Source organism: Mizuhopecten yessoensis, unplaced genomic scaffold, assembly GCF_002113885.1.
Source record: "Mizuhopecten yessoensis strain PY_sf001 unplaced genomic scaffold, ASM211388v2 scaffold10479, whole genome shotgun sequence".
NCBI lineage: Eukaryota > Metazoa > Mollusca > Bivalvia > Pectinida > Pectinidae > Mizuhopecten > Mizuhopecten yessoensis.
The window spans coordinates 1,433,289-1,459,071 of NW_018408567.1; the positions used below are offsets into that span (position 1 = coordinate 1,433,289).

Here is a 25,783-nt window from a genome sequence, read left to right on the forward strand (position 1 = left end):
ACTATAAAAAGATCGCTTCCCACTATCCTTTTGTGTCCTTATGTGTAAATGTTGTGATATATATACACATGACACTTATCATGCATGTTTGACAAAATGAGTTGTAATCAAATAAACTGCACTACTTTTATAAGGCCACCGTAAAGTAGAGTTAACAGACATGCATCAATTTATTGCGATCGGCTTTCATGACTTTTGACACAAAGTACTAAAATAAATTTTCTAAGCAATGGTTTCATTTGAATCCCGTCATTTTATTTAAACACACCACAGAGTAATCGACACATGTAATTACAGCAGATAATACATTTTCTACAATGTGTAAAATTTTAATCGTAAATAGAAATAATACAGTGATATAACTATTCATATTTTTCATTTATTGGCGTTGAGTTGTATTCTGTATTAACATAGACCGAATTTCTGTAGTTAAAGATGTTTTTTATCACTTAATAAAAAAGACACGGAGATGCATTTGCTATTCTTCCATAATTTCATTCCGTTGTCTGATTCCTCGACGTATGGATAGTGTTGAATCGTTCACCAATGAGACGAAAATATACTGAAGTGGCCAGGTGAAGCGTTTGACCGATATCTCGTCCGGTTGATCTCATGAAAACACCATATGACGTAGAAATTCAAATTTAACATTCACCCAAAGACGATTTGTTAAACAGTTGATAAAAACAACCTAGAAGTTAGTTAAACGTTAGAATATAAGATAAGTCACATTATATATCGCCGAAATTCCTTTGCGGATTGTTTCCAAGAAAGGGGATGCGTTAATGCAACAGCAGTGACCCCTAAACTCACCGACACTTCAATTCACACGGTATCCTTATATTCACTTACCCTCCAGTAATCAAACATGTGGTTTTTTTTTAACTTTTCTTTAATGAAGATTATGTGATATTATCTGCTGGTTATATAATATCGTTATAACAAACAATCATTACAATCACTACTGGTGTAGATGACCTTTGTTTACTGCTGTACATGTTTTGCAGCCATAAATAAATATAATGTAGAGATGAATGTACCTCATTGTTAATAAACAATGACGTAGTCCTAACTCAAGGCTGGAAAAAAGAGAACAACAAAAACGATTTTTTTTATTCTTCTATGCTTTGTGGATTCAGTATTAGTAATTTAGATCTATCATATTAAGTAAGTGAATACATGTAGTTTGAACGGGAAGGCATTGTTGTTACCGAACTGTTTTGATAAATTGCTTAGCGACGGATATGTTGATGTCTTACCTGTATTGATTTTGGCAGGTTACTAGTTGACTTACCATGTAAAAAAGGGCTGATCTATGTGTGTCACGAGTAATTGAATTCCTAGAACAAACAACTATAAAAAGATCGCTTCCCACTCTCCTTTGGTGTCCTTATGTGTAAATGTTGTGATATATACACATACCGTACCTGTCTGCTACACAAACGACATATTTAGGTTATATGCTCTGGTAACGTTAATTTTCGAATCGAATGATACATCTGTAAATCTGAAATATTCGGTTTAAACAAAACCAACAACTGGAACCAGTGATGCAGAAAAAAACGGAAGGATCATGAACACAGCATAAGAAAAGGCAAAACATAGTCTCTGGGAGGGTAAATGTTCCTGTACTTGCAATGGTGTCTGAGATGCTTGTTTAAGTGAATAATATGGTAAATAAACTTTTGAGGTAAAAGGGTAATTGCCTTTTATTAATATCTTACTCTTTGACCGATTTATTTGATGATATTTGTTGTTTAGAGTATGGTACCATGTGACTTTGATTTATCAAGCCTGGAGGATATGAAGTACAAAATTACAAAGGGAGAGTGCCCATAAGGCCGTTTTTGCCCCTGTACTGCAATTTTATAGAAAGGTACTTCGGCGGTATGCTACTCAAACATATTGCCCGTGATTCGTATTGTTATCTCCCTTCTAAGCAGATTTAGTTTTAGACCAGTGCAACTTACCATTCACAAACACACATTGCACTGGTGTACTTTTGTAAACAGTTTACAATGTTGAACTCCTGGAATAGATATTTTTGTCAGACCAATCAAATAGCTAGCCGAGTGCCACAATTGGCACGACATATTCCAGGGGTTAAAAGAGCGTAATGGAGCGTAACCCCTGAAATATCGAAGATGACAATATCTGAAAGACTGCTGTTTCAGATATCTCATGTTACTCATTTCAACTCATAAACGAAACTACTTCAAATCTTTCAAAATCTAGGCTCAAGTCTATGTTCTCAATGGAATTAAAATGTGCCCATATCACATATTCATGAAATAAATATAAAACGGTTTCCAGATATTTCACTGTTAAGTAGAATAGGTTAGCCTGACATCCTTACGTCGAGTAAAGTAGAGTTACCAGACATGCATCATTTTATTGCGATCGGCTCTCATGACTTTTTGACACAAAGTATTAAAATAAATTTTCTTAGCAATGGTTTCATTTGAAACACGTCATGTTATTAAAACACATTACATAGTAATCGACACATGTAATAACAGATAATACATTTTCTACAATGTGTAAAAAAATAATCGTAAATAGAAATAATACAGTGATATAACTACTCATATTTTTCATTTATCAGCGTTGAGTTGTATTCTATATTAACACAGCCCGAATTTCTGTAGTTAAAGATGTCTTTTTTATCACTTAATAAAAAAAGGCACGGAGAGGCATTTGCTATTCTCCCATAATTTTATTCCATTGTCTAGATTCCTCGACGCATGGATAGTGTTGAATCGTTCACCAATGAGACGAAAATATACTGAAGTGGCCACGTGAAGTGTTTGACCGATATCTCGTCCGGTTGATCTCATGAAAACATCATCTGACGTAGAAATTCAAATTTAAACAGTTGACAAAAACAACATAGAAGTTAGTTAAACATTAGAATATAAGATTAGTCACATTACATGTTGCCTGAATTCCTTTGCGGATTGTTTCAAAGAAAATTTCTGATTATTGTCTGTCATAGTTGATGAAAAATAAATGATTCGTTAAATCATCACGTTTTAACAAATCAGGTAGAATAATAACTGTTTGTATGTAGCATGCCCTTCACGGTATCCAGTACATGATTGTCATTTGTTTACATGGCGATAAGACTGTCGACACGGTAATTGAACTACTGTCGTTTAACGCCTGTCTCTGACGTAGTCTGTTGCGAGCATCTATCTCGTTTTTTTCAGGGTTTCTATAGGTTCCAGGTAGTTCTTTCCTGGTAGTACCAAGACAGCTTAAACATCATGATTTTGTTTACATTCGGGTTTCGTCCTGCAATCATGATACTTGAGGTTAACGAAGAAGACGCAAAGCGTCGACCGAATTCTCGTCCGGTTGAACTTATGAAAACATTTTATGACGTAGAAATACAAATATATCAATCTCTGAAGGATGATTTGAATGAAAAAGGTTGCTTGTTAAATGTTAGAATAAAAAGTATATCACATAACATATCACACAAAACAACTTGGCGAATTGTTCATCATGCAAAGTTAATTTTCCAATTATTGTTTATAGATTTATATACTGTTAAAAAGTACATATCATTTGAGGTCGCTTTAAATGAAACATCAATGCTTCAGCACTTCATCACATTCAAATAAAACAGCTCAAATTATATATATACTGAGAAACAACGTGCAGCATGCCTTTTTACTACTAAGCACATGTCCTTGTTTGTCAGTCGGTACAGTTTCTGTACTGTTACAAATTCCATGATCTACATGACGGTACAACTGTTGCTAGAGGCCTGTCTCTGTCTTTGTCTCTGACGTAGTCTGTTGCGAGCCTCCATCTCGTTTTTCAGGGTTTTTATTGGTTCCAGGTAGTTATTTCTCAGCCAGGACATCTTAAATGTCATGATTTCGTTAACACTCCGGTTTCGTCCTGCAATCATGATACTACGGCTGACGACGAAGCGGTTTTGCACAGCGGTGATCTTGTAAAATGTATTGCTACTGTTACCACACATAGCGTCGTCATGGAAGAATCACTTGTTGATAAGTACGTCAGGAGACAGCATCAAGCATATCAGAAAGAGCTGGTCCGTCTCATCTGCCGATAAGGAAGCATAGTTTTGACAGTTCCTCAACCGATTTATATTGGAACCCGCGTCATTGCCGACCTCCAACACGGAACAGACAGAATTAAGATAGTACATCAGACGGGCTTTTGCGTTATTTGGGATAGACGCCGGTACACTCGTCTTCTCCACTTGCATTCGAAGACTTCTAAATGCTGCCATCTTTGTGTCCAATCAACTTCGATCCTGTTTGTAGTTATTTGCTTGCTATTGACTTTCACAAGACCTGATGCTAAATGGAAAGCGATTGCCGCTTGTGATTTTACTTACGTCCTCAGTAATGAAATGTAAAATTTTGACTGTGAAATTGAACGTACATGACACCCTTATATAGCAAATCTTGATATCTCCCGGAAAACCCTAGGTCATGACCTCAACATATGCATATCTGGGAACGTTATCAAAAATCAACACGTGAGTACATAGTAGCTAGATATTTAGGTACCAGGAAGTAACATTATCAGGTGAAACAACAATATACTAATAAATAACCTTCCGCTGCTCAATATTTATGGTTTTAATAAATCCGTATTTCACGTTTTCTTCACGTTTTCATGATTCTTTTGCGTCAGTGCAATATGATAAACAAACATTAGTAAAAAAAAAATAATACCCAATGGAACATTACAAAATTATGGATTGAAGGTGTGGTATTTAGGGGAGTATGCAGACAGAGCAAGGGATACAGTTGCTATTACATTCTTGGGCAGGAGGAACACAACCATGTACAGCAAGGAAACGCCCAGAAGTAATGTGGAAGTCAACGCTGTAGAAAATAATGCTAAGTGCTGTATAGAAGGATGGCATACCACCAACAACCACCCACTGGTGTACATATAACATACAATTACGTTATCTGATAAAAATACGAGGAAACTGTATCAAAGTAACTTCTACACAAGACAACCACGATCACTTAACCTACAAATGGGATATGACAAGGAGATAAATCAATACAATGTGGCCGATATTTTTTCATTTTTTTCATGTTCGACTGTCTAGTTTGGTTGGCAGGTTGCCAGGTGGCTAAGCGGGTAAACATTTCTGATATACATATGTACATCAGATACCTAGCTGTAACAAATTATCAAAATATCTTTTTCAATTAACAAACTCTAGTGATAATAGAATACAGATATTTTCCTAAAAGTTACCCTTGAGCGCGTATTCATTATTAAGGTTGTTGGTGGATGTGGTATCACTCTTGGTCCCCAGTTCCTCGTTTGTGTTTTCGAATCAACACCGAGTTTTAGTTTTACCTTTATACATTTATTGCCCTGGTGTGAGGGAGACCCTAAGAGATGTTTCCCCGATATAAATCATGTTTCCCGTGGGCGAAGCCCAAGAGAAACATAATTTGTCGAGGGGGAACAACTCTTCAGGTCTCCATCACACCAGAACAATAACTGTTTTATTATTCCGAAATTCCATCTGTGGAGTCTGTGTTATATACGTATAACAAAAATACATCAACGTTAAGCAATGCAACGATCCCCTGTGTTGTCACTGTTGTGACTGACCTGTTCGCCTTTATTTCATTAGGTCTGGTAGTATATATATACTACAAATACTTATCACTTTCAGTGTTTTGATTTTACATCAAATTGAACAACAATTATAGCCCTTCAAGTTCTTCAGCTGTTGGGAGGTGGAATCTCCCGTTCGCAGTCATTGTTGATGTTTGGGTGTCGTCCGGAACACATCGGGCGTTAGAGAGTCTAACAAAGAGATATCACTCGTTCGATAATGTGCGAGGGGTTCCGAGAGGGATACTCGACAGGGAAAATGGATCGCGTGAGGGAGACTCGATGTTTTTTAATTCTGTCATGTGATGTGTTTAAACCAATCAGACACGCTGTAAAATCGATGAGGAATAATAATAGGTGTTGGCGCTGTGGTGTATTTTGCCCTTGGATTTTGAAACTAAAAAAATCACGAATTCTTTCGATTTTCTATCCAAACGTGTCTCCTTCCATCGTTAAAATCTACAAATGTTTTAGAATCTTCAGTTAAGGAACTGGACGAAGATGACGCAATTTCCATTTTACATGGTTTCTGCAACAACCTAGTCTATATGTCCCGTGTCGTGCGGTAAACAATGGGCTGACGGCTGGTCTACAAGCATGAAGGTTTGCTAGATGTCATCGATTTCTGTAAGTTTAAGTTGAAATCCGCCAACTTAGATGATTTTTCTAGTTGGTATTCAGCTCTACAGCAAAAGAAAACCTATTCCTCTTAGCCTGTAGAATGATTGTGCGGTCCTGACAGATTGTCGTAAATCTTGGCCTACAATTTGTTGGTGTTTTGCAGACAGAATCACTTGCCTAAGAGCGTTGCCACACTCTTCCAATTACACTTTGACTGACAATACAATTTCGGGCCACATGCCAGTTTGAAGCATTCCTTTGGCACTAACAGTCTGCTGCACGTTCAGGTGCCGCCTTTGAGGCATTTTGTCAATCATAGTCCTAATTCATTAGAGGGATTCACGTCATTTACCAGTAGTGTTTGATGAACATAATATCCAGGTCTCATTTTATAATGTTCGGTACATATACAAACTGAGTGCGCTGACTGCCTTTTGTGATGTAGATACAATGTTGCACGTGCACATAAAGATGAAAACAGTTATTTTTAGAACAAATAGCAAGCAATTTATTCCCGGCGAATTTTCTTCATTCCTGAAATATGACCCTTAATTTTTTTTCCTGAGTATATTTTGCCCGTATACTGAGGCTGTGACGTATATTTTGCTTGTGCTTTGAACCTCTGATGTTTATGTAACTAAATATTGATAATGATTATACTGTGTGTGTTGATACTGGTAATAGTTTGCCCATGCATGTTGATGCTGTGGTATATCATTTTCTTGGTTTGTTTAATATTGTGTATTAACAATAATATCCTCCTGTCCTGAACTGAGTCTGTGGCATATAATGGCATATTTGCGGCCTATTGACACCGCTTGCCTAGTTGTACTTGTATGTTGATATTGGTTATATTTTGCCCATGTTGATGCAATGGTATATGTTGTCCTTATGTGTTGATATTTTCGTATGTCATTATATGTATATGTGTGTAGAAGACTGATAAATGTTCCTCGAGTATTCGACCTCTGTATTTTGTCGTTATGCTGAGGCAAATTTCGTCTTTGTGTTTGATTAGAAGCTGTAGTACATATGTTTACTTGCATATTGTCGCTGTGGACTTCTCTAGTCAATATCAAAATACATGAGTCACCAGATATCTGTTCATTGAAATCTTTTTAAGAATAGTTTAAACATATTGTATTGCCATACAAAAGAAAAAATGGATATGGCACAAGTTATAATACCATTGTCAACGCCCCCTCCATTTTAAAGTACAAATATGTGGTGTAATAACGGCTTATATCTAATCACGATGGATTTGGCAAAGTGCCAGACTGTAAAAACGCTCAAAACTATTGTATCTATTTTATGACGATACCTGGAACTTCTACGTAGCACGTTATTTTGAAGATCTCGAAACAGAGCGCTTAAGAAAGGGATTGCATTCTTAAAACCACTTATCTAGTACTAGGATTGAGTATATAACTATGGGAATGGTATTGTAACGTCAGTGACCCCTGCACAGTGTCTGCACACCGACACCTCATTACCCATGGTGTCCTGGTATGCACTGACATGCACTAGTCACATCTCTTTTGATTTTTTCCCTGATTGAAACCCTATGTAGTATTTCCTGTTTGGTTACAGCCATTACAATCACTACTGGTGTTAAGAAACCTTTTTTTACTATACAAGCTTGCAGTCTTGACCGGATGTGTTGAGAGCAATTAGGATTTTGGCATAAAAACCTGTATTTAGTATGCGTTTTTCGTCTTTTATTCTACAGAATGCGTGTGGTAGATACTGCTTCGTTGCGTGTCGTTTCAGTGCAGTAAAATGACAAACGCTAGTGAATTAAAAAAGCCACAGAATTGGGAATAACATTGTTTTATGATAAATACGTCAGGCAGATGTACAATCTGTGTTGAAAATGCTGTTAAAAGTTGAAAACGAAGTTATGGTGCATGGATAGAAAACGTCGAACTTCATACGAGCCAAAATTATTTCTTCGTCTACATTTCTTTTACTGTATTCACGCTTTCCCCATGCCTTTTTGTTTTAAAAGCATTCGAAATCTAACAAAAAAATCCTGAGTTTTGATTAATTTTTTTTTTTATTTTTTTCGTTTATTGATGTTAAAAATATCACAAATATATCAGCATATACATTTAATCTGAAATAACTTGACAAGGTAAAAACGAAAATGACAAGGCAAAAAGTAATTGTTCTTTAATAAACATCATACTTAGTAAACAAGGTGGGAAATATGACAAAATTTTCTTTCGTGACGTTAAATAATCTTCCTATGACACTACAAATGACTTCAGTAAATTGCGAAATGAATTACATTTATTACAAAATATGGTTTGGAGGGTTGATATTTAAAACCTTTTCATTCGTAAATAATTATATGCAGTTTGAACGAGAACATACTGTTGTTATCAGATACGTTGCTTAGTTACCTAAGTGGCCTACCTGAATTTGTTTTGGCAGGTAACTTGATGGCTTACCGGGTAAACAAATTGTTGGTCTATGTGCGTCATGAGTAACCTAGTTCACAGAACAGCCAACTATAAAGAAGATCTCTTACCGCTTTCATTTTATTATTGTAGGTACATATACAGAATAACGCAGTGACAAAGTAGATGTGAGCAAATATACTGGAGAACACAGAGAAGCTGCTGTCGACTGCTACAGCACCTAGTCCATTGTCTTCCCTCAATGGCATGCGCGTGCTCAGCATGTGGTGGGTCATTCTCGGACACACTTTTGACCATCTCATACAACTTTAAATAACATAACAAATATGTCGACACCAGATAAATTACTCTTAAAGTAGTATTTCATGGATACAGTGGAAGCATTAACTTCAGCTATAAGGTTACAGCCAATCTCGGGGACTGAGACCAGCAACGTCATCCAGAATTTACAGTGATAGTCCAAATCTGTCAGAGTACATACTAGTAATAAATTCTAGCCTTTTTGAGACTGAAACTTGAATGTAGCAACTTATTGTAAGCGAAACCAATTTCAACATATGTTCCATAATAGTCAAATACGTAGACTAATATATGATATTATGCCTCATATCATGAAACAGTACACTACGATACATACATATATTATAATAAGAAAGGGACAATTATCTAAGAATGGCTTTTTTTATAATCTAACACGTGTCATCTGTGAAAAGTTTTCATAACTGAAATCTCCTTAACCCGAAATTTAGTTGATTGAGGGTGTGTTAGATGTACAGACATCAGCGTATCCTACTTTGAGGGTTGTTAAATCAATATGGATAAGAAGTGAGCATTTTCTCTTGCAATAAATCAAACCGGTCGGTTTCTGTTTTAATAGACCGGTTTTAATTCGTCTGTGGCTCCTTCACAAGAGTTCAGTAAGAGTAGTGCATATGAATGTTGTAGAATATAATTATTTTAACTTCTGAATGTATTTAAAAGCTGCCATCGCAAAGTGTTCGAACATTTGAATGCTACATGTACTGAGCAATCTCAATCATTGAGTGAACAAAAATGTCGGGCATTGTAAACTAACTTTGAACCCGCCTTAACAAAGTGTATGTACGTTTCAAGCATAATGTATTGTGAAATCAACATCAATACGTTTGAATAAATAAATGTATTTTTTAAAAATAGCCACAAAAAGCGACTGAACGTGTAAACACTAAATGTACTGATATGACCTCATCATTAAAAGTATGTATGGTTTTTAATTATTTAATATATATAGAAGTCACCATGGACAAGTCATCATCATCAAGTATATGAACGTTTGAAATGTTGAATGTATTTATAAGTTGTCTCCATTATGCGTATGAACTTTTGCCACGGGAGCAAGTTTAATGTGTGATTGTGACTACGTTTGTGTGTACCGGAGTTATCTTCCTTCCTATAATCAGTTGATATGAGACATCAAATTATGTTTATAAATAAATTATAAACAACGCTTATTTCTTGATTTGTAAATCTAGACGCAACACAAACTGATCATTTATTTGGTTACCATGGGTGAGGGTTGCATTTTATCAATGGAATTGATGACTGTCGTCAGAGTTTATAATTGGAAACGAAGCAGGATGTAGGTTGCAACATAGTAAAAGACTATATAATATTTTCCCTTTCAAAAGGGAAAAAAAATTATCACTATATTCAAATTATTCTCTTTGGAAAGGCGCAAAATTTCATTTACAATATTCAATATACCAATTATTCCCCTTGGAAAAGCGCATGACACCATTCACCTTGTGTAAATTATTCTCTTGGGAGTGGGCAATTATCAGTATGAGTATAACGAGTATTGCTCTTGAAATCTATTTAAATGTCAGTATGTATGAGTTTTCCACAATGTTAAAATTATTCTCTCCTTGAGAAGGGGAAAGACTGAATGCGCTTTATTCCAATTGTTCCCATTAGAAATAGGCAAGACTACATTCACAAGTTTTCAATAAATTTTAACTTAGCGACTCGGAAATGCTGCATTCGTCGCAATCTTTTGATTTTTTGGGGAAGTGCAGAGACTGTTCAGTAAATGCAAATTAGAAATACTTTATTTGGATGATTCAGACGGGTTTCGTGGGATCGGTGTAATCTAGATCTGGCGACTCCGACGGCTGCCTTTGGGATTCCGTAATACCACGGTCAGACGATTCCGATGGCAGCCTTTGGGATTCCGTAATACCACGGTCAGACGATTCCGACGGCTCCCTTTCGGACTTGGAAATACCGCGGTCAGATGATTCCGATGGATGCCTTTTGGATTCCGTAATACCACGGTCAGACGATTCCGATGGATGCCTTTGGGATTCCGTAATACCACGGTCAGACGATTCCGATGGCTGCCTTTGGAATTCAGTAATACCACTGTCAGACGATTCTGACGGCTCCATTTCGGACTTGGTAATACCGCGGTCAGACGATTCCGACGGCTCCCTTTGGGACTTGGTAATACCGCAGTCAGATGATTTTGATGGCTCCCTTTCGGTGTTGGTAATACCGCGGTCAGGAGATTCCGATTGCTGCGTTTGGGTGTTGATACTACAGCCGTCAGAAGAGTACGATTGCTGTGTTTGCGATTTACCCATACAGAGGGAGAATACTCTGGTGTTCATCTGGGCATCGCTTTGACTATGTGAATACACACGGTACCTATTTTGACATAACTTGCAGTGCTTACTTATAATTCGCGTCCGTTATCATTCCAATTCCAGCACTCTCCTTTTTCAGTTGAATATATAGCCATGCATTCTGAAATTCGTTGACCGATATTCATTTCAGTGTCTGGCATTTCTGACAATTCCTTTTCTAAACATGAATACGCGATTTGTCTCTGATGCGTACCACCTAGAACCAAGCAATGACGTAACGTGCATATCTTATGAGTGGTGCCAATGGTTTTGCAATTGGGATGTTTAGCTATTGCAATATCGAAGAATCTTCTTGCATTCAACTCGTCATTCATTGCTAGGTAACAATGCGCTATGGCATTAACAGCCTTGAGGTTCACTGGGTGTTCAGGTGTACACTGTTCCAGCATGTTTAATGCTTGTTGGTTGTACTCTAAAGCCAGGGAGAAGTTTCCTCTGCAAAGAACAACATGCCAGCATACACCTTTCAATTCTATAATTATGTCTTTGATCATGTTCCTTATCATCCTCGATACTCCAAGGGTTATGCTCACTTTCACTCTCTACACCCCTGGAATGTGCCATTGTAAAATTGAAGGCACGCAACTTGCTATTTGTTGGTCGCAGGACAAAAACTGACCAATCGCTAAGGCCTATACCTGTCCTTTGAAGATTACAGAGAAGCCACCACCGGCTTCAAAGCCAGTCAATTTGACCTTTACGCGACCGACAGCTTCTTTTGATGTACAACAAATGATCAATCAAGTCTTCTTGTCTCATGCACAAGATGGGACACACTAACCATTTGATTTAGCTTTAACATATTCCAGGGATGTTGAAAGCGAAAGTGAGTGTACCCCTTGGAGTATCGAGGATGGTTGCGTAAATATCAATTAATTAATTTAGTTTGTTTTTCCTTTTTGAATAAAAAAGGAAAATAACGGGTTTGCATTGCATTATGAATTGTACTTACATATAATCATATTCTTGATACATTAAACCTTTGGTTATTTACCACCATGATGGATTTCATTATAGAAATATTTCTCACATTTGCATGTAGACTAATGCGATGTAATAGAGTGTCACTCCTGTGAAATGGTCCACCCAGCCATACTGTTTACGGAGTTCAATGGCCTCTTCAAGGGTTTTAAGGGCAGCGTCTGAAGCAAGGAAAACCTCAATCAAATTGTTCTATAAGAGAATAGCAACACGTATGTCAGTCATACACTTAGATAGATAAACTTATTAATTCAAATCATCGCTTGGATAAATATGTCCATTCGGAACATTAAGGGTTTTAGATGGCAAAGGTTCTGTCTATATTGATACAATGACACAATATTGAAGTTTTGTTTTGGTACATTATTTTGTATTGAAGATTACATCTGAATTATATACAGGTAGATCTTTGATTCAATTTAAATGTCATTAATATAAATACGTTTTCAGTTATAAATTAACTTATACATATAAAGTTCTCTTACACAATGAGCCGTTAATTAATTTTATATTGGTATGAAACACGGTCAGTATACACGTACGTTATTTTTTCGTTATATCCTACTTTATCATACAATGGCATTAATACAAGGGAGAGAAATACCGTAGTGGGCAAAATATGATGAAGGCAGTGGCTGCAGATCTTCCAAAACACTAGTTGAAGATTGACAATAGTTTTCAAAGTTTTCAAAATAGACATGATATACTTAGTTTAATGTTGGTCTATATTGGCAGTGGCCATATCTTTAGGACCGCAATAAGTGATATAAATCAGTAACATAAATTTTACATTAACCAACTTTCTGGCTGTTTTACTGGTTGGGTACAACGGCGCATATGGGTAATAATCTTGCATTTGGGTAACAGTTACCCTTTTGAGCAACAACAATTGTATTACTGGAATAAGAGTGAAATAAAAACACAAGTTCTTCTAAACGCCAGGAGCAAAAAAAGAATTATTCTTTCAGCAAAATCCAATAATTTACACCATGAAGTTCATTTGTACACAAACATTTGTCAATTCTGACGTCTAACTATTTGTGAAAATGGCAAACCATATCAGTGATTTTATTATACACTGACTTCAGTATGTATTCAATATGATCATCCAGTGCAAATGTGACAAGTGAGTATGATTTTATCTGTGGGCTATTTATGTGGGCTTCTCAACAACACACTATAAGCAATGGAAGTGATGCAATTGTATCATTGTATCATTATATCATTGTATCATTGTATCATTGTATTGTATCATTGTATCATTGTATTGTATCATTGTATCATTGTATCATTGTATTGTATCATTGTATTGTATCATTGTATCATTGTATTGTATCATTGTATCATTGTATTGTATCATTGTATTGTAACATTGTAACATTGTTTCATTGTATCATTGTATTGTATCATTGTATCATTGTATTGTGTCATTGTATCATTGTATTTTATCATTGTATCATTGTATCATTTGTCGGATTATGTTAAAAGGATGACGTCCTTTTCTGTTGATAATGTTAAAAAAATGTGTTTTCATTTCACTTTATTCCCCATTTCAATTATGAATTGTTTCTCGAAACGGAACTGTTACCCAAATGCAGGATTCTTACCAATAATAAACAAAGAAATGGAAATAGCGAGTATCAACTTACTGCAGTTTCCTGACCGAACAAATTGTAATGAAACATTGAGGAGTGCTGGACAAAGGGTCTCCGCTCTGAAGTAGGAATGCTTTCTTCTCTCATCAAGGGACCATTTGTAATATCGCATGGCGTTGATCTGACTCCGCCCAGCTATTGTATCATAATTAAAAGGATGTCAATTACCTTTGTTTAGATAGTGTAAAGTATGCATGTTATATTATTTAAACTATTTCTCTTTACTTATTATTTTCATTAAGTTTTAGCAGCACGTCACTTGTCGACGGTACAAGTTGAATGGGCTTCAGCCTCTTGTAGTGGGAGTAGATTGTATTTACTTTGGTTATCAATATCTATTTTTGTCGAATATTGACAAATTATTAATCAAAATATTAGTGTTGTGAGGTTGAATATACATTAACGTACTCGTGAATTGATCTATACTTTTGCCGGAATCTGGAACTATCGTTCCACCAGATTCGTCATAGAAGTAACAATACAACATCTGACCTCTTATAACCCGATCTGATAAATATAAATATATATGTATATCTATAAATAGGATATTACATGAGTTTCCATTTCATATGAGATTTATGAATTCGTGACGAGTTTCATAAATTTCATATGAAATGAAAACGAGTGTAAGATCATTTTATCACATAATCAAGATTTGTGGCATTTATTCGTGCAAAACGACAATTTTCATGCAACCTTGAAATGTAAAAAGCCGCCATATTGACTACAGTGCGTATGTCTGTGACGTCATGTACTTGTCCTAGGCGTGACGTCACAATTCAAACAACTGAAACTTACACCCAATCACAGGGCTGATAGGTCATATTACATGTGTTAATACGCAAAAAAATATGACATGGGTAAACTCACTGGATAATACAGTATATTGTGTGACAAAAATAAGTATAAGCCTTGACGTACAATTTTCCAACATTAGGCCCATCGTATTCAGCATTACTGCGATAGCAGGGTGATGCGGAGTGTCACGACAAGCTATCTGCATCGCTCGATCTACAGTTCTTTCTGTATTGCTATGCTTTTCTAGAATAGAATGAACACATATCAGTTCAATGAAAGAAACAAATGGAAGTTATTATAAACCAAATGAAACGTCTTAATATATTGCAAACATGTGCAACAAAATTTGTTTTGATTTATCATAAACAATACACATAGAAGATGAACGTTACAACTATATATTTATCGTTTAGTATCTGGAAGAAAAGGGATTTGGTTTGGTTTGGTTTTATTTTCTTAAACGTCCTATTAACAGCTTATGTCATTTGAGGACGCGGGAAGAACAGGGAAACAGCGTTAATGGAGTATACTACCACTTATAATATTGCCTGAGGTTTGACTTATATTCGTCGGTGACTGTAATACGCATGTATGAACTGTGCAAGACGTTTTAATTCTCACCTAAATATACTTCAGATATCGCCAGGTGGGACAGCAGAGTTACTTCTCTTCTTGTAATCACTGCATTTCGCTCCAAACAAGAAAGCATTTCCAGTGCCTTAAGCAGCAACCTATATCAAACATTGAAGGTTTTTGATATGAGTTTGTCAGCCATTGGTATATTATTATTATTATGAAATTGATTATTAATATTTGTATAGTACTAGTACAGTGAATCATAATAATATTCCCATTTCACTATTTGTTATGTTATTGTTACTTAACTGGTTTTAACATTTATATGTTAATAGTATTGGCCTGCAACTCCTAAATCATCTGCGTTCTTTCAAAGCTTGTGCTAAAAACGTTGCTAAATCAGCATATATATATTACATACATGCAGTACACTTGAACTCTGTTAAAATTAATTTTAGTAGTGTTTCAATTGAAATGTTACAAACTGAGAATGTTACACGAGTTTCAATTAGATATTCTCTCTACGAAACGAGTCTAAAGAATTCATTTTGGAAAATGAAAAAGAGAGAGAAAAAAGAATATATAACGACATTTTCATAATGGTTTCTTCTGACAGGTAACAGGAACAGCTACAATCAAAGTAGAAATCATAAGTTAAACTTCGATATAAAAAACACTCACGGAACTCTAATTTAAAGATCAAACTTGCCTGCGTCCTTTGTGAGCTTTGCCCCTCCTGTTGTAGGTCATTCCCATCAGGCCAATTACTGCCGCTAAGTGATAGGAGGGACCACCGATATGCAAGATTGCGTAAGCGGCCTTGCACTGTTCTAAAATCTCATTCTGCTTCAGTTTACCTGAAAACGAAGTTAACGTTGCTGAGATTAAAGCTGAACCGATTTACTTGACTTGTTAAAGTTTTTTTGATGTACTAATTTATTGCAAAATACATTTTCATTGCGTCATTGAAGTTAAATATGAACTAAGAATATCTTAGTTATTGCAATACGGTCGTAACTTTTCGTGATGGTTTTGCTGCTTTGTGCCAGGAGCCAGAGAATGAGCGCTGTATCCCTTTTGGTTCCGAACACCGAGGCAGCATCCATCAGGCTGCTGTAGAAAAAGTGCACCTCCCGACTGGAGAAACACACGCTAAACAGTTCCTCGGCCGCCACGACTGCCTGAAATCAGACAAGTAGTAACTAAACCGGGAAAAAAACGGAAGCATGTTATTCCTTTTATCATATAATCATATGACATTGTAATATCGTATGTATATGAATAGCCTCATGAACCCATACACAATCGAAAGCGCTAGAAAGTCTAGTTTGTTTATTTATCTCTATTTACCGATCACAGAGACATGTTTATTTTTTTTTTCCTCAACAGTTTATTGCAAAAGAATATGTTGTGGAGATTTCAAAATTTTCTATACCATGAAAATTAACCTACTCTTTCGTTGTTATAAAATCTGAAGAATATACCGATAAACAGTTTATACCTCCATGTTGAGACCCCATATATGTAAAACATGAGATTAAATTGAGCGTCAAAGTGACATAATGGCGATATTCTTTTCCATTCTGAGACTCCGTGTCTAAAAATAGTACATTCATAAAATCAGTTTACCTTTATGTTTCCCTGTTTACTCTTTATATACCAGAACAACAACAAACACTAGCTCTAACTTCTCAAGGCTTGATATAAAATATTTTCATATACTAAAAGACAGATTTCGCACCAGCTGCACTTGATCCATTAAGTCCGAATTAAGATCATTTAACAATGTTTCGGTCCTTCTGGCAAAAAATAATGGAATGACAATGTCAAGGAAAATACAACATTATAAAATATTTTCCCTTATTTTTCCTTTTTTATCAAGTTATAAATTGATAAAACAAGTTACAAGTGCACCTCCCGACTGGAGAAACACACGCTAAACAGTTCCTCGGCCGCCACGACTGCCTGAAATCAGACAAGTAGTAACTAAACCGGGAAAAAAACGGAAGCATGTTATTCCTTTTATCATATAATCATATGACATTGTAATATCGTATGTATATGAATAGCCTCATGAACCCATACACAATCGGAAGCGCTAGAAAGTCTAGTTTGTTTATTTATCTCTATTTACCGATCACAGAGACATGTTTATTTTTTTTTCCTCAACAGTTTATTGCAAAAGAATATGTTGTGGAGATTTCAAAATTTTCTATACCATGAAAATTAACCTACTCTTTCGTTGTTATAAAATCTGAAGAATATACCGATAAAGAGTTTATACCTCCATGTTGAGACCCCATATATGTAAAACATGAGATTAAATTGAGCGTCAAAGTGACATAATGGCGATATTCTTTTCCATTCTGAGACTCCGTGTCTAAAAATAGTACATTCATAAAATCAGTTTACCTTTATGTTTCCCTGTTTACTCTTTATATACCAGAACAACAACAAACACTAGCTCTAACTTCTCAAGGCTTGATATAAAATATTTTCATATACTAAAAGACAGATTTCGCACCAGCTACACTTGATCCATTAAGTCCGAATTAAGATCATTTAACAATGTTTCGGTCCTTCTGGCAAAAAATAATGGAATGACAATGTCAAGGAAAATACAACATTATAAAATATTTTCCCTTATTTTTCCTTTTTTATCAAGTTATAAATTGATAAAACAAGTTATTTCGCCCGTTTTTCTTCGAGAAAAACCGGCTTTTCGTACGACAAAAATATAAGATACTAATAAAAAGATTTTTTTTTTTAATTCTTTATGTTGATAAATTCGCTTATTGACATAGTTTACATCGTGCATTTGCATCAACTGTTAAATGAAATAATGAATGTACTCCTTACCGCAATGAGTAAATTATTTCCATAAATCAATACAGCTTCTTTGTTACATGTAACTAGTGTAATTGTTGCCTTGTCAACAATGATAATTATTTCTAGTTTGCATTTCACGAACCTGCATAAGAAGTGGAAACATTTCCTGTGTACAATGTATCGTCTGCTGCATCAACTGGCGGACATTATCGAAGTATCCATGGAGATAACTTAGCACCCCTTCCCGCCCGTGTACGTACACCCTTTGGTCAACATCATGTAGAGTCCGACAGAAGAATTTCACAAACTGCAAACGGGCCGGATATAACTCGGCTACATCATGTACTTCTTCTGTAAGAAACTCGTGTAGAAATGCGGGTATTTCATATCTGTCAGAATTCGTACTTCTGGACACCAAAGAATGATCACACAACTCAACTAACGATGCACAAGCACTGCCCCCAGCCTCTCCAAGTGGTGAAATTATCTCCTTTGCAGCAGATTTGGAAAAGGACCCTTGAAAAAGCGTTAATAGCACAGCCCCTTTCTTCACGCTTTCCGACATTCGGTCGAAGAAGTTTTGCAGTTTCTGTTTATGAAACGATATGATTTTCATCAGTGATCCAGGGGTCTGTAATATGATGACAAGATCTTCAATGCCAACCACTCGTTGAGGGTGGTTCAACAACAAGGCGGCTTCCATTATTATTCCAGGCAAGTACCAACATCCACGAACAATATCATGGGCGAATGCTGTCAAATCAACGGTACATTCTTGTGCTACAATTTGAAGTAAGATGACCCCCTCTAATTCTGACAAACCTGCTAAGAATGTGGCACGCGCTGGTACTGAAGATAGATATGTTATTCTCATTTGACTTGATACTAAGAGAAAAATATTTCCTGACAATCTGAGAATCTTCTGGCAAAAGTTTATGAATCGGTTCTGCAACACTGATGTATGTACAAGACTGTCTACCTTTGTAAATACTAACAAGAACTGACATGATTGGTTGGCGTTCGCCATCAGTCTGAGGTGAGTGATAACGCTATGTTCAGTGTCTTCATGTGTGAGTGGAGCTCCTGAACGTTCCAATCCGTCAAACACTCCCCTGACGTATTTATACACTTCAGTGGCATCTGCTTCTCTTCATATTCTGCTACAAGCTCGTTCTGGATCTACAACAAATGGTAGATATTAATGAGGATGTAAATTGGCGAGAAGAAGAAAAGGGGAAGAAGAAGAAGAAACAAACAAACTAAACAAAACAATTAGGAAGACTTATAACAAGTATAAAAGTGGACAAAAAAGGGAGGGAAAATATCTTGAACCCCATATACAAACTGCAGGAGAAAACAGGTTCATGATGACCACCATGACGTGTCAAACCCTTAGTGAAGTCTCTCTAAAGGTTTCCCATGAAAATATCATGACAAAATCGAAGGCACCCGGTAACTTATTTAATTGGTTCAGGTGAAAAAACTTTACCAATCGATAGACTGATTAGCTTTGAAGACATCCAACTTTAAAGCCAGCCAATAGCGTAACGGGCCGGGAGATTCTTTTGAAAAAAACACCTTTTCTATTAGTATTAACCACATGGCGGAGCGTACAGAGCATACGATTTCGTAATTACATATTCCAAAGTTGTTCAACCAAAAAACAACATTGGTATCTAGCAGAAGCACTAAAGTAGTAATGGACGAAGTAAATGGGCTATATGTGGCGTACCTGATTGGCCAGTCTCTGTTTTCCAGTAAATGGTGGTCCATAGATCTGAACAAGTCTCTGGCGACTCAACCGGCACCAAGCCTTGATCTCTTCAAGCTCTCGCCTCCTTCCTACAAACGGGATCCTCTCGTCTGCCTCATCAACGTTGTCATTATTTTCAGCAAACATCTTCATAAGATCAGATGATGTCTGCCAAGTACGTCTAATAATGGATACTGCTATGCATCGGGCATGTATTCCCTGTCCGTGGTCTTATTTAACACTATAGACTGTAACACACTCTATAATTCTTGCTGTGGTCCGTATTACATTAATGATATATTATAGATTGTAACACACCATGTACTATTATCATAAATTGTATCACAACATGTATTCTTGTCTGCGGTCAGTGATACACTAATATTATAAATTGTAACTCGTCTATGGTCGGTGATACACTGATATTATAGATTGTAACATACCATGTACTCCTGTCTGTGGTCGGTGATATACTCATATGGTAGATTGTAACATACCATGTACTCCTGTCTGTGGTCGGTGATATTCTCATATGGTAGATTGTAACACACCATGTACTATTATCATAAATTGTATCACAACATGTATTCTTGTCTGCGGTCAGTGATACACTAATATTATAGATTGTAACTCACCATATGCTCCTGTCTATGGTCGGTGATACACTGATATTATAGATTGTAACATACCATGTACTCCTGTCTGTGGTCGGTGATATACTCATATGGTAGATTGTAACATACTATGTACTCCTGTCTGTGGTCGGTGATATTCTTATATGGTAGATTGTAACATACCATGTACTCCTGTCTGTGGTCGGTGATATAATATTATAGATTGTAACATACCATGTACTTCTATCTGTGTTCGGCAATGCACTAAATTTGTAATATATTGTACATCATCATCTATTCCTGTCATTAAGTGACGTGAAGTTTAATCAAGCCCCGTGTTTACAACTGACTACAAGCTTGTGACGATTCCTGTATTGAACGTAACATAAAACTTCCCGTCGTAAGGAAAATATTTTGGTTTTACCAACAGACGAGTGTAACCGGAAGTAAAAACGATATGTCCGGAATAAGACCCACACATACATTGTAGCTACTGTCATATTTCTTACGGAGCCTCTAGAGCAAAATAGGCCTAGGCGCAAAAACAGACGACATGAAAGGCGCGTCAACCTGTTCATCTTTACTGTTGTGTTATTGTTATTTATTCCAGTGTGTATGGAAGAGCATTAGGGACTTGTGGAAAAAGAATTAATTTCGTCTTTTCGACTTACTAACTCGAAATTTCAAGATACTGACTGGAAATTTCGACTTACTTACTCGAAATTTCGACTTACTAACTCGAAATGTCGGCTGATCATCTGGAAATTTCGAGTTATTACGAAAAAAAGAGATTTTTTTCCTTTCTACATGGCCCTAATGTTCTTCCGTAGTTGTGTCATTGAATTAAATATACGATCAACGTGAGCGAAAGGTTTCCTGTTATTTGAAGATCCCCGTACCACTACCAAATACTGTAGCTAAATATTGGAAACTGTTTTTGAGTAAGAATATGGGCTTGATACATCATTTCTGAAGGAAAACCATACCTAACGGGACTTAAATGATAAAGAAAAAGATTTAATAAACAAAATATATGGTCAACAAGAAAGTTCTGATTTAAAAAACACAAGCTGGGCTAGACCAGGATTCGAACCCAGCACTTCAATTCTTATACTCTTGCTGAAATAGATTGAACTACCCGTTCAACGGAAGTGTACTAGCCCAAATGTGTTAAAGTTCTATCAAAACTGAAGTGATGGGGAGGTTACTGTATATAGAAATAAACGGCAGCGCAGTGGGACAGGGATCTTAAAGGAGACTTTCGAGTAGACATACCGTTCAGTAAAAATGAAACGCACAATTATATACATGTATATCCTTCCTTACCGCATTATATATTCTCTTCTGTACTGTATTGGTAAACTTAATACAACACTGAGATTCATTGAATACAGTTATGGCTTTCATGTTTAGCTTGTTGGTAAACAAACATCTGTTTAAAAATTGAATGAAACTGCATTTTATGCAAATATGAATTATATTACACCGTCGTTTCAATGTAAATATTAACCCTCAATTAACAGTGATAGTACCATAAAAAAAAGAAAACACAGCTTAAATGAAAATGTGTGCAATGTAATGTTAGTTTGCAGATATATCGTAATATCTATACAGTTTATTAATTTATTAGTTTGTCGATAGGATAAATAAGGCAGGGTTATTGAGATATATTTTATGTACAAGAGTGAAAAAGGTCAACATGTGACTATACGATGGCGAATATCAGCCAACAAACCATACAGTAAAGTAATCGAAACATGTACGTGTACATAGTACAAAATGACAAACTCTAACTCAGTTTTAGAATCAAATTCGTACATAGCAATTGTACAGCTTGGTAACGAAAGACTATATACATTAAGTCATTAACATTCCCGTAAAAAATAAAGTCGCAGGTTGACAAAAATACATTGGCAAACCAATCAACCATATCGATTGATATGACAAATCCTTCATTTGCATATTTTATTTCAATGCAAAGGTATACCATAGGCCAATACATATGATCAGGCACTTAAGTGTAGCCCTGAGAAAAATAATAAATAATATAAATAGATAAATGAATAAATAATTCAAAAACAATCAATAAAAAAAAATAATATCAGTTTCCGGACCGATATTCTTATGAATAAGTTTTTTTATTTATTAAGGCTAGGTTCAAGAGCCTGTGATATAAGTAATCAAAGACAATATATCGTATCCCTGTGACCAAACACTTTGTTTTGGATGTTTCTTTACTAATACAACGGCCAAAATGATCATGGTTAAGAAACAAGATAGGGGTAGAGAAATAGCCTCTGAAGTACAACCAAGTTCGACAAATTGTCCCTGTCATCTCATATAGGATGTTGCTATCTCATTGGAATATCTGTACTTCACATATCATCTTTTTTTAATGAATATGTTGGAAGAAGATATGTTAAATATTTATACAACGCAGACGAGTGTCACTTCAATCTATCATATCTTACATTTCAAGTGTACTTTTCTCTCTAATAATCGACATACTTTAAAACATGACTTGGTCTGTTTTGGCTTGATTTTGTCTGCTTGGTTTTTATTTCCGACCAAACCAGACCAGACCATATTTTATAGTATGTTATCTTGCTCCTCAAGTCTCATCTGCCAGGGTGTCGCAAGTCACACATATATATGGTACACAACGATATGCGAAAAACAAATATTTGTGTACCATACACAAATGTTCTTTCTTACCAGCTCCAGTCGGCCGTTGTATATATAGTTATCGATTGAAGTCAAATGCAGATGTAAGTGTAATAAAGGTATAGTGCTAAAAATTGAACCGTTTTGTACACATTCATAAGCATATCCATACTTATAAAATGATACAAATACACATTAAAACAGGATTCTTTAAAGAACAAATGATCTAGTAGATGCTGGGGACATGATACATTATCCTAACGTAAGTAAGGCAGTCACAAAACTCTCATTCTCTCTCCCTAACTATCTCTTGGTTTTTTATGATCTTTTAATTTGGTATAAGAGTGATTTTTAAAGGTTTTCATTTTTTTTTAAAAACAAAGAAGTGCTGATTTCCCTTAAGTTATTTTGTCAGCGTCATCTTATCTCTATGACTCGTGTAGGACAACAGCCAAACAATACAGCACTAAGATGAACATAACTTGATACTATTATTTCGCCACCCCCAAACTAACCCTCTCGTAAAGCTTTGTATGTTGGCAACAGCCATATCAGTGTGCTGTATTTACACATAACGTTAGAAGAACATGATGTTTTTAATCAAATTTTGTTAATAATTCCCTTATTTACTTAATGAATATCACTATAATTAATAGGTGATCAGTTTGATACAATATCTTGCATATGGATTTGCTGAAAATTCTATTTTGTATCAAACAGAAAGCTCAAATCACGCGTACAAGGCAAAACTTTGTACAATATTTAGGACATGCCTTCATCCCATTAGGGTTATGTCCTGGGAGGTTAAAAAACTTTTAACTTCGTCAACTGTTAACTGGATATAAGACAATTTTGATTGTTGATACTTGGGTATATCATATTTGATAGTAAATGTCGGTGTATTATATCTTGATATTAAATATTATGTACTTTCTGTATGTAATAAATGACAACTTCAATCCAGTTCTTTAGACAGGAGAAAACATTCCTTCATATCAGAGTAATGTCTATTTGGAACAATGATCTGGAGTCTCTTGGTAAACAGCAAAAATCATGCACTCATTGAAAAACAGGCTAGACAATGGTGGAAATCAGAAAACCTTCTATGAGGACTCTACTCATTAGGGAATAGACTACTATCTGTCCTTTTAAATTATTTCACAATTAATATATAATAAAGTTCATGTCCATACCAGGAGAGGGCTTGTTAAGGCATTACGCCTGTTGCCCAATTCCTTTTGAATTTGTATAAGATACAATATTCAATAAAAACTTTGTGAAATTAAAGTTCCACTATCTTGTACAATTAGTTTCGTACTTTAGAAACGTTTCATAACATGTACGTGTGTCGTACTGAGATATTGTTATGCTGCACAAAAACTGCAAACTACGGTGACCAGACGACGATAATCCAAAAAGCCGAATGAAACCTTCCAACGTTGAATTTTTGTCGTGAGTATAATTAATTGTTAGACAAATATGGCAGAATAGCTGCCCTATCGCCGACCTACAGACAAGCTTAACTGTTAGGGTCAGGGTGTCACCACATGAAGTAGAGAAGGTCCTTCCTTTATTTATGTGTGACACATGTATTTTAAACATTTTATTCTAACATTCAAACAACGTAAAAAGAGCATGACACGTAAAAAAACCGGATTTTTTTTTATTAACAGAACACAATACATCTCCAGCACACACACAGGCATACACACATAGGGAGATATTAGCAATGTGGCATAGGACTAGTAGTTAGTGCCTGATAAGGCAGCTTCTGCGAATTCCTCAATATTGTATTGATTAATATATATGCTAATTGTATTGACTGTATAAAATTGTATATCTATGTACTGTAAAGCGCTTTAGAGTGGCTTATGTTAGCTAGATAGGGCTCTATATCAAATGTTGCATATTTATTTATTTATTTATATATTAACTTTTCGTACTAGACTGGGGTATCTCGAACGTGTTGAAAATTGCCTTGAGTGGGGACAAATAAGCTTTATATTTCATAAGAACATTTCTTTATAACAAAAGTTTACAAAAGGCCAAACAATTTCACAATTAATGATATTTATTCAAAAGATATAACCTGACTTGTTTTTATGTAAATGTGCCCATTGACAATTTAAATGAATAGAATGTGCACAACCTTGATTATTTATTTACAAATTAAATATGCATTACTAATGAAAATAGTAACAAAAACAAGGGGAAATGATGCCTGTCCACATAAACAAGTATGCGAACCGTAACATCTGGATCGTGACGTCACATGAGTTAGTCCTACTTCAACTTTAATCTTTTCTCTATCGTCGTACCGAATATCATGACACGGGTGAGTGCGCATATAGTGCTGATAAAAACATGTTAAAAACAATAACATTTTTTTCCCCAGATGATTTTCCTTTGTTGCCTTTTCACACTGAGACAGTGGTCATCCATTATTTTGCTTTTTTGAACTGTCCGTACACGCCAGTTATCTGATTATTTATGATAATTAAAAACATAATAACAATGGTAGACTGTGAATATTATATTATATAGTGTAGTATGT

The 25,783-nt window shown here is 35.6% G+C and overlaps 3 protein-coding genes across 3 annotated transcripts; all 3 read right to left on the reverse strand.

Annotated features, from left to right (window-relative positions):
• Positions 1-8,539: 8,539 nt before the first annotated feature.
• Positions 8,540-15,504, reverse strand: LOC110460803. Its single transcript, XM_021513960.1, has 5 exons — positions 15,415-15,504; positions 14,917-15,036; positions 13,990-14,130; positions 12,390-12,501; positions 8,540-11,794 (listed from the first exon to the last, which is right to left on the reverse strand). Exons 1-5 carry the CDS (start codon positions 15,500-15,502, stop codon positions 11,389-11,391), a joined length of 867 nt encoding a protein of 288 aa, XP_021369635.1. The 5' UTR covers positions 15,503-15,504; the 3' UTR covers positions 8,540-11,388.
• LOC110460763 (acidic repeat-containing protein-like) lies at positions 10,775-11,323 on the reverse strand. Its single transcript, XM_021513879.1, has one exon. The coding sequence runs from the start codon at positions 11,321-11,323 to the stop codon at positions 10,775-10,777; it is 549 nt and encodes a 182-aa protein (XP_021369554.1).
• Positions 15,505-18,970: 3,466 nt separating the features above from the next.
• On the reverse strand, positions 18,971-20,899 carry LOC110460816. Its single transcript, XM_021513975.1, has 2 exons — positions 19,931-20,899; positions 18,971-19,377 (listed from the first exon to the last, which is right to left on the reverse strand). Exons 1-2 carry the CDS (start codon positions 20,102-20,104, stop codon positions 19,225-19,227), a joined length of 327 nt encoding a protein of 108 aa, XP_021369650.1. The 5' UTR covers positions 20,105-20,899; the 3' UTR covers positions 18,971-19,224.
• Positions 20,900-25,783: the final 4,884 nt, after the last annotated feature.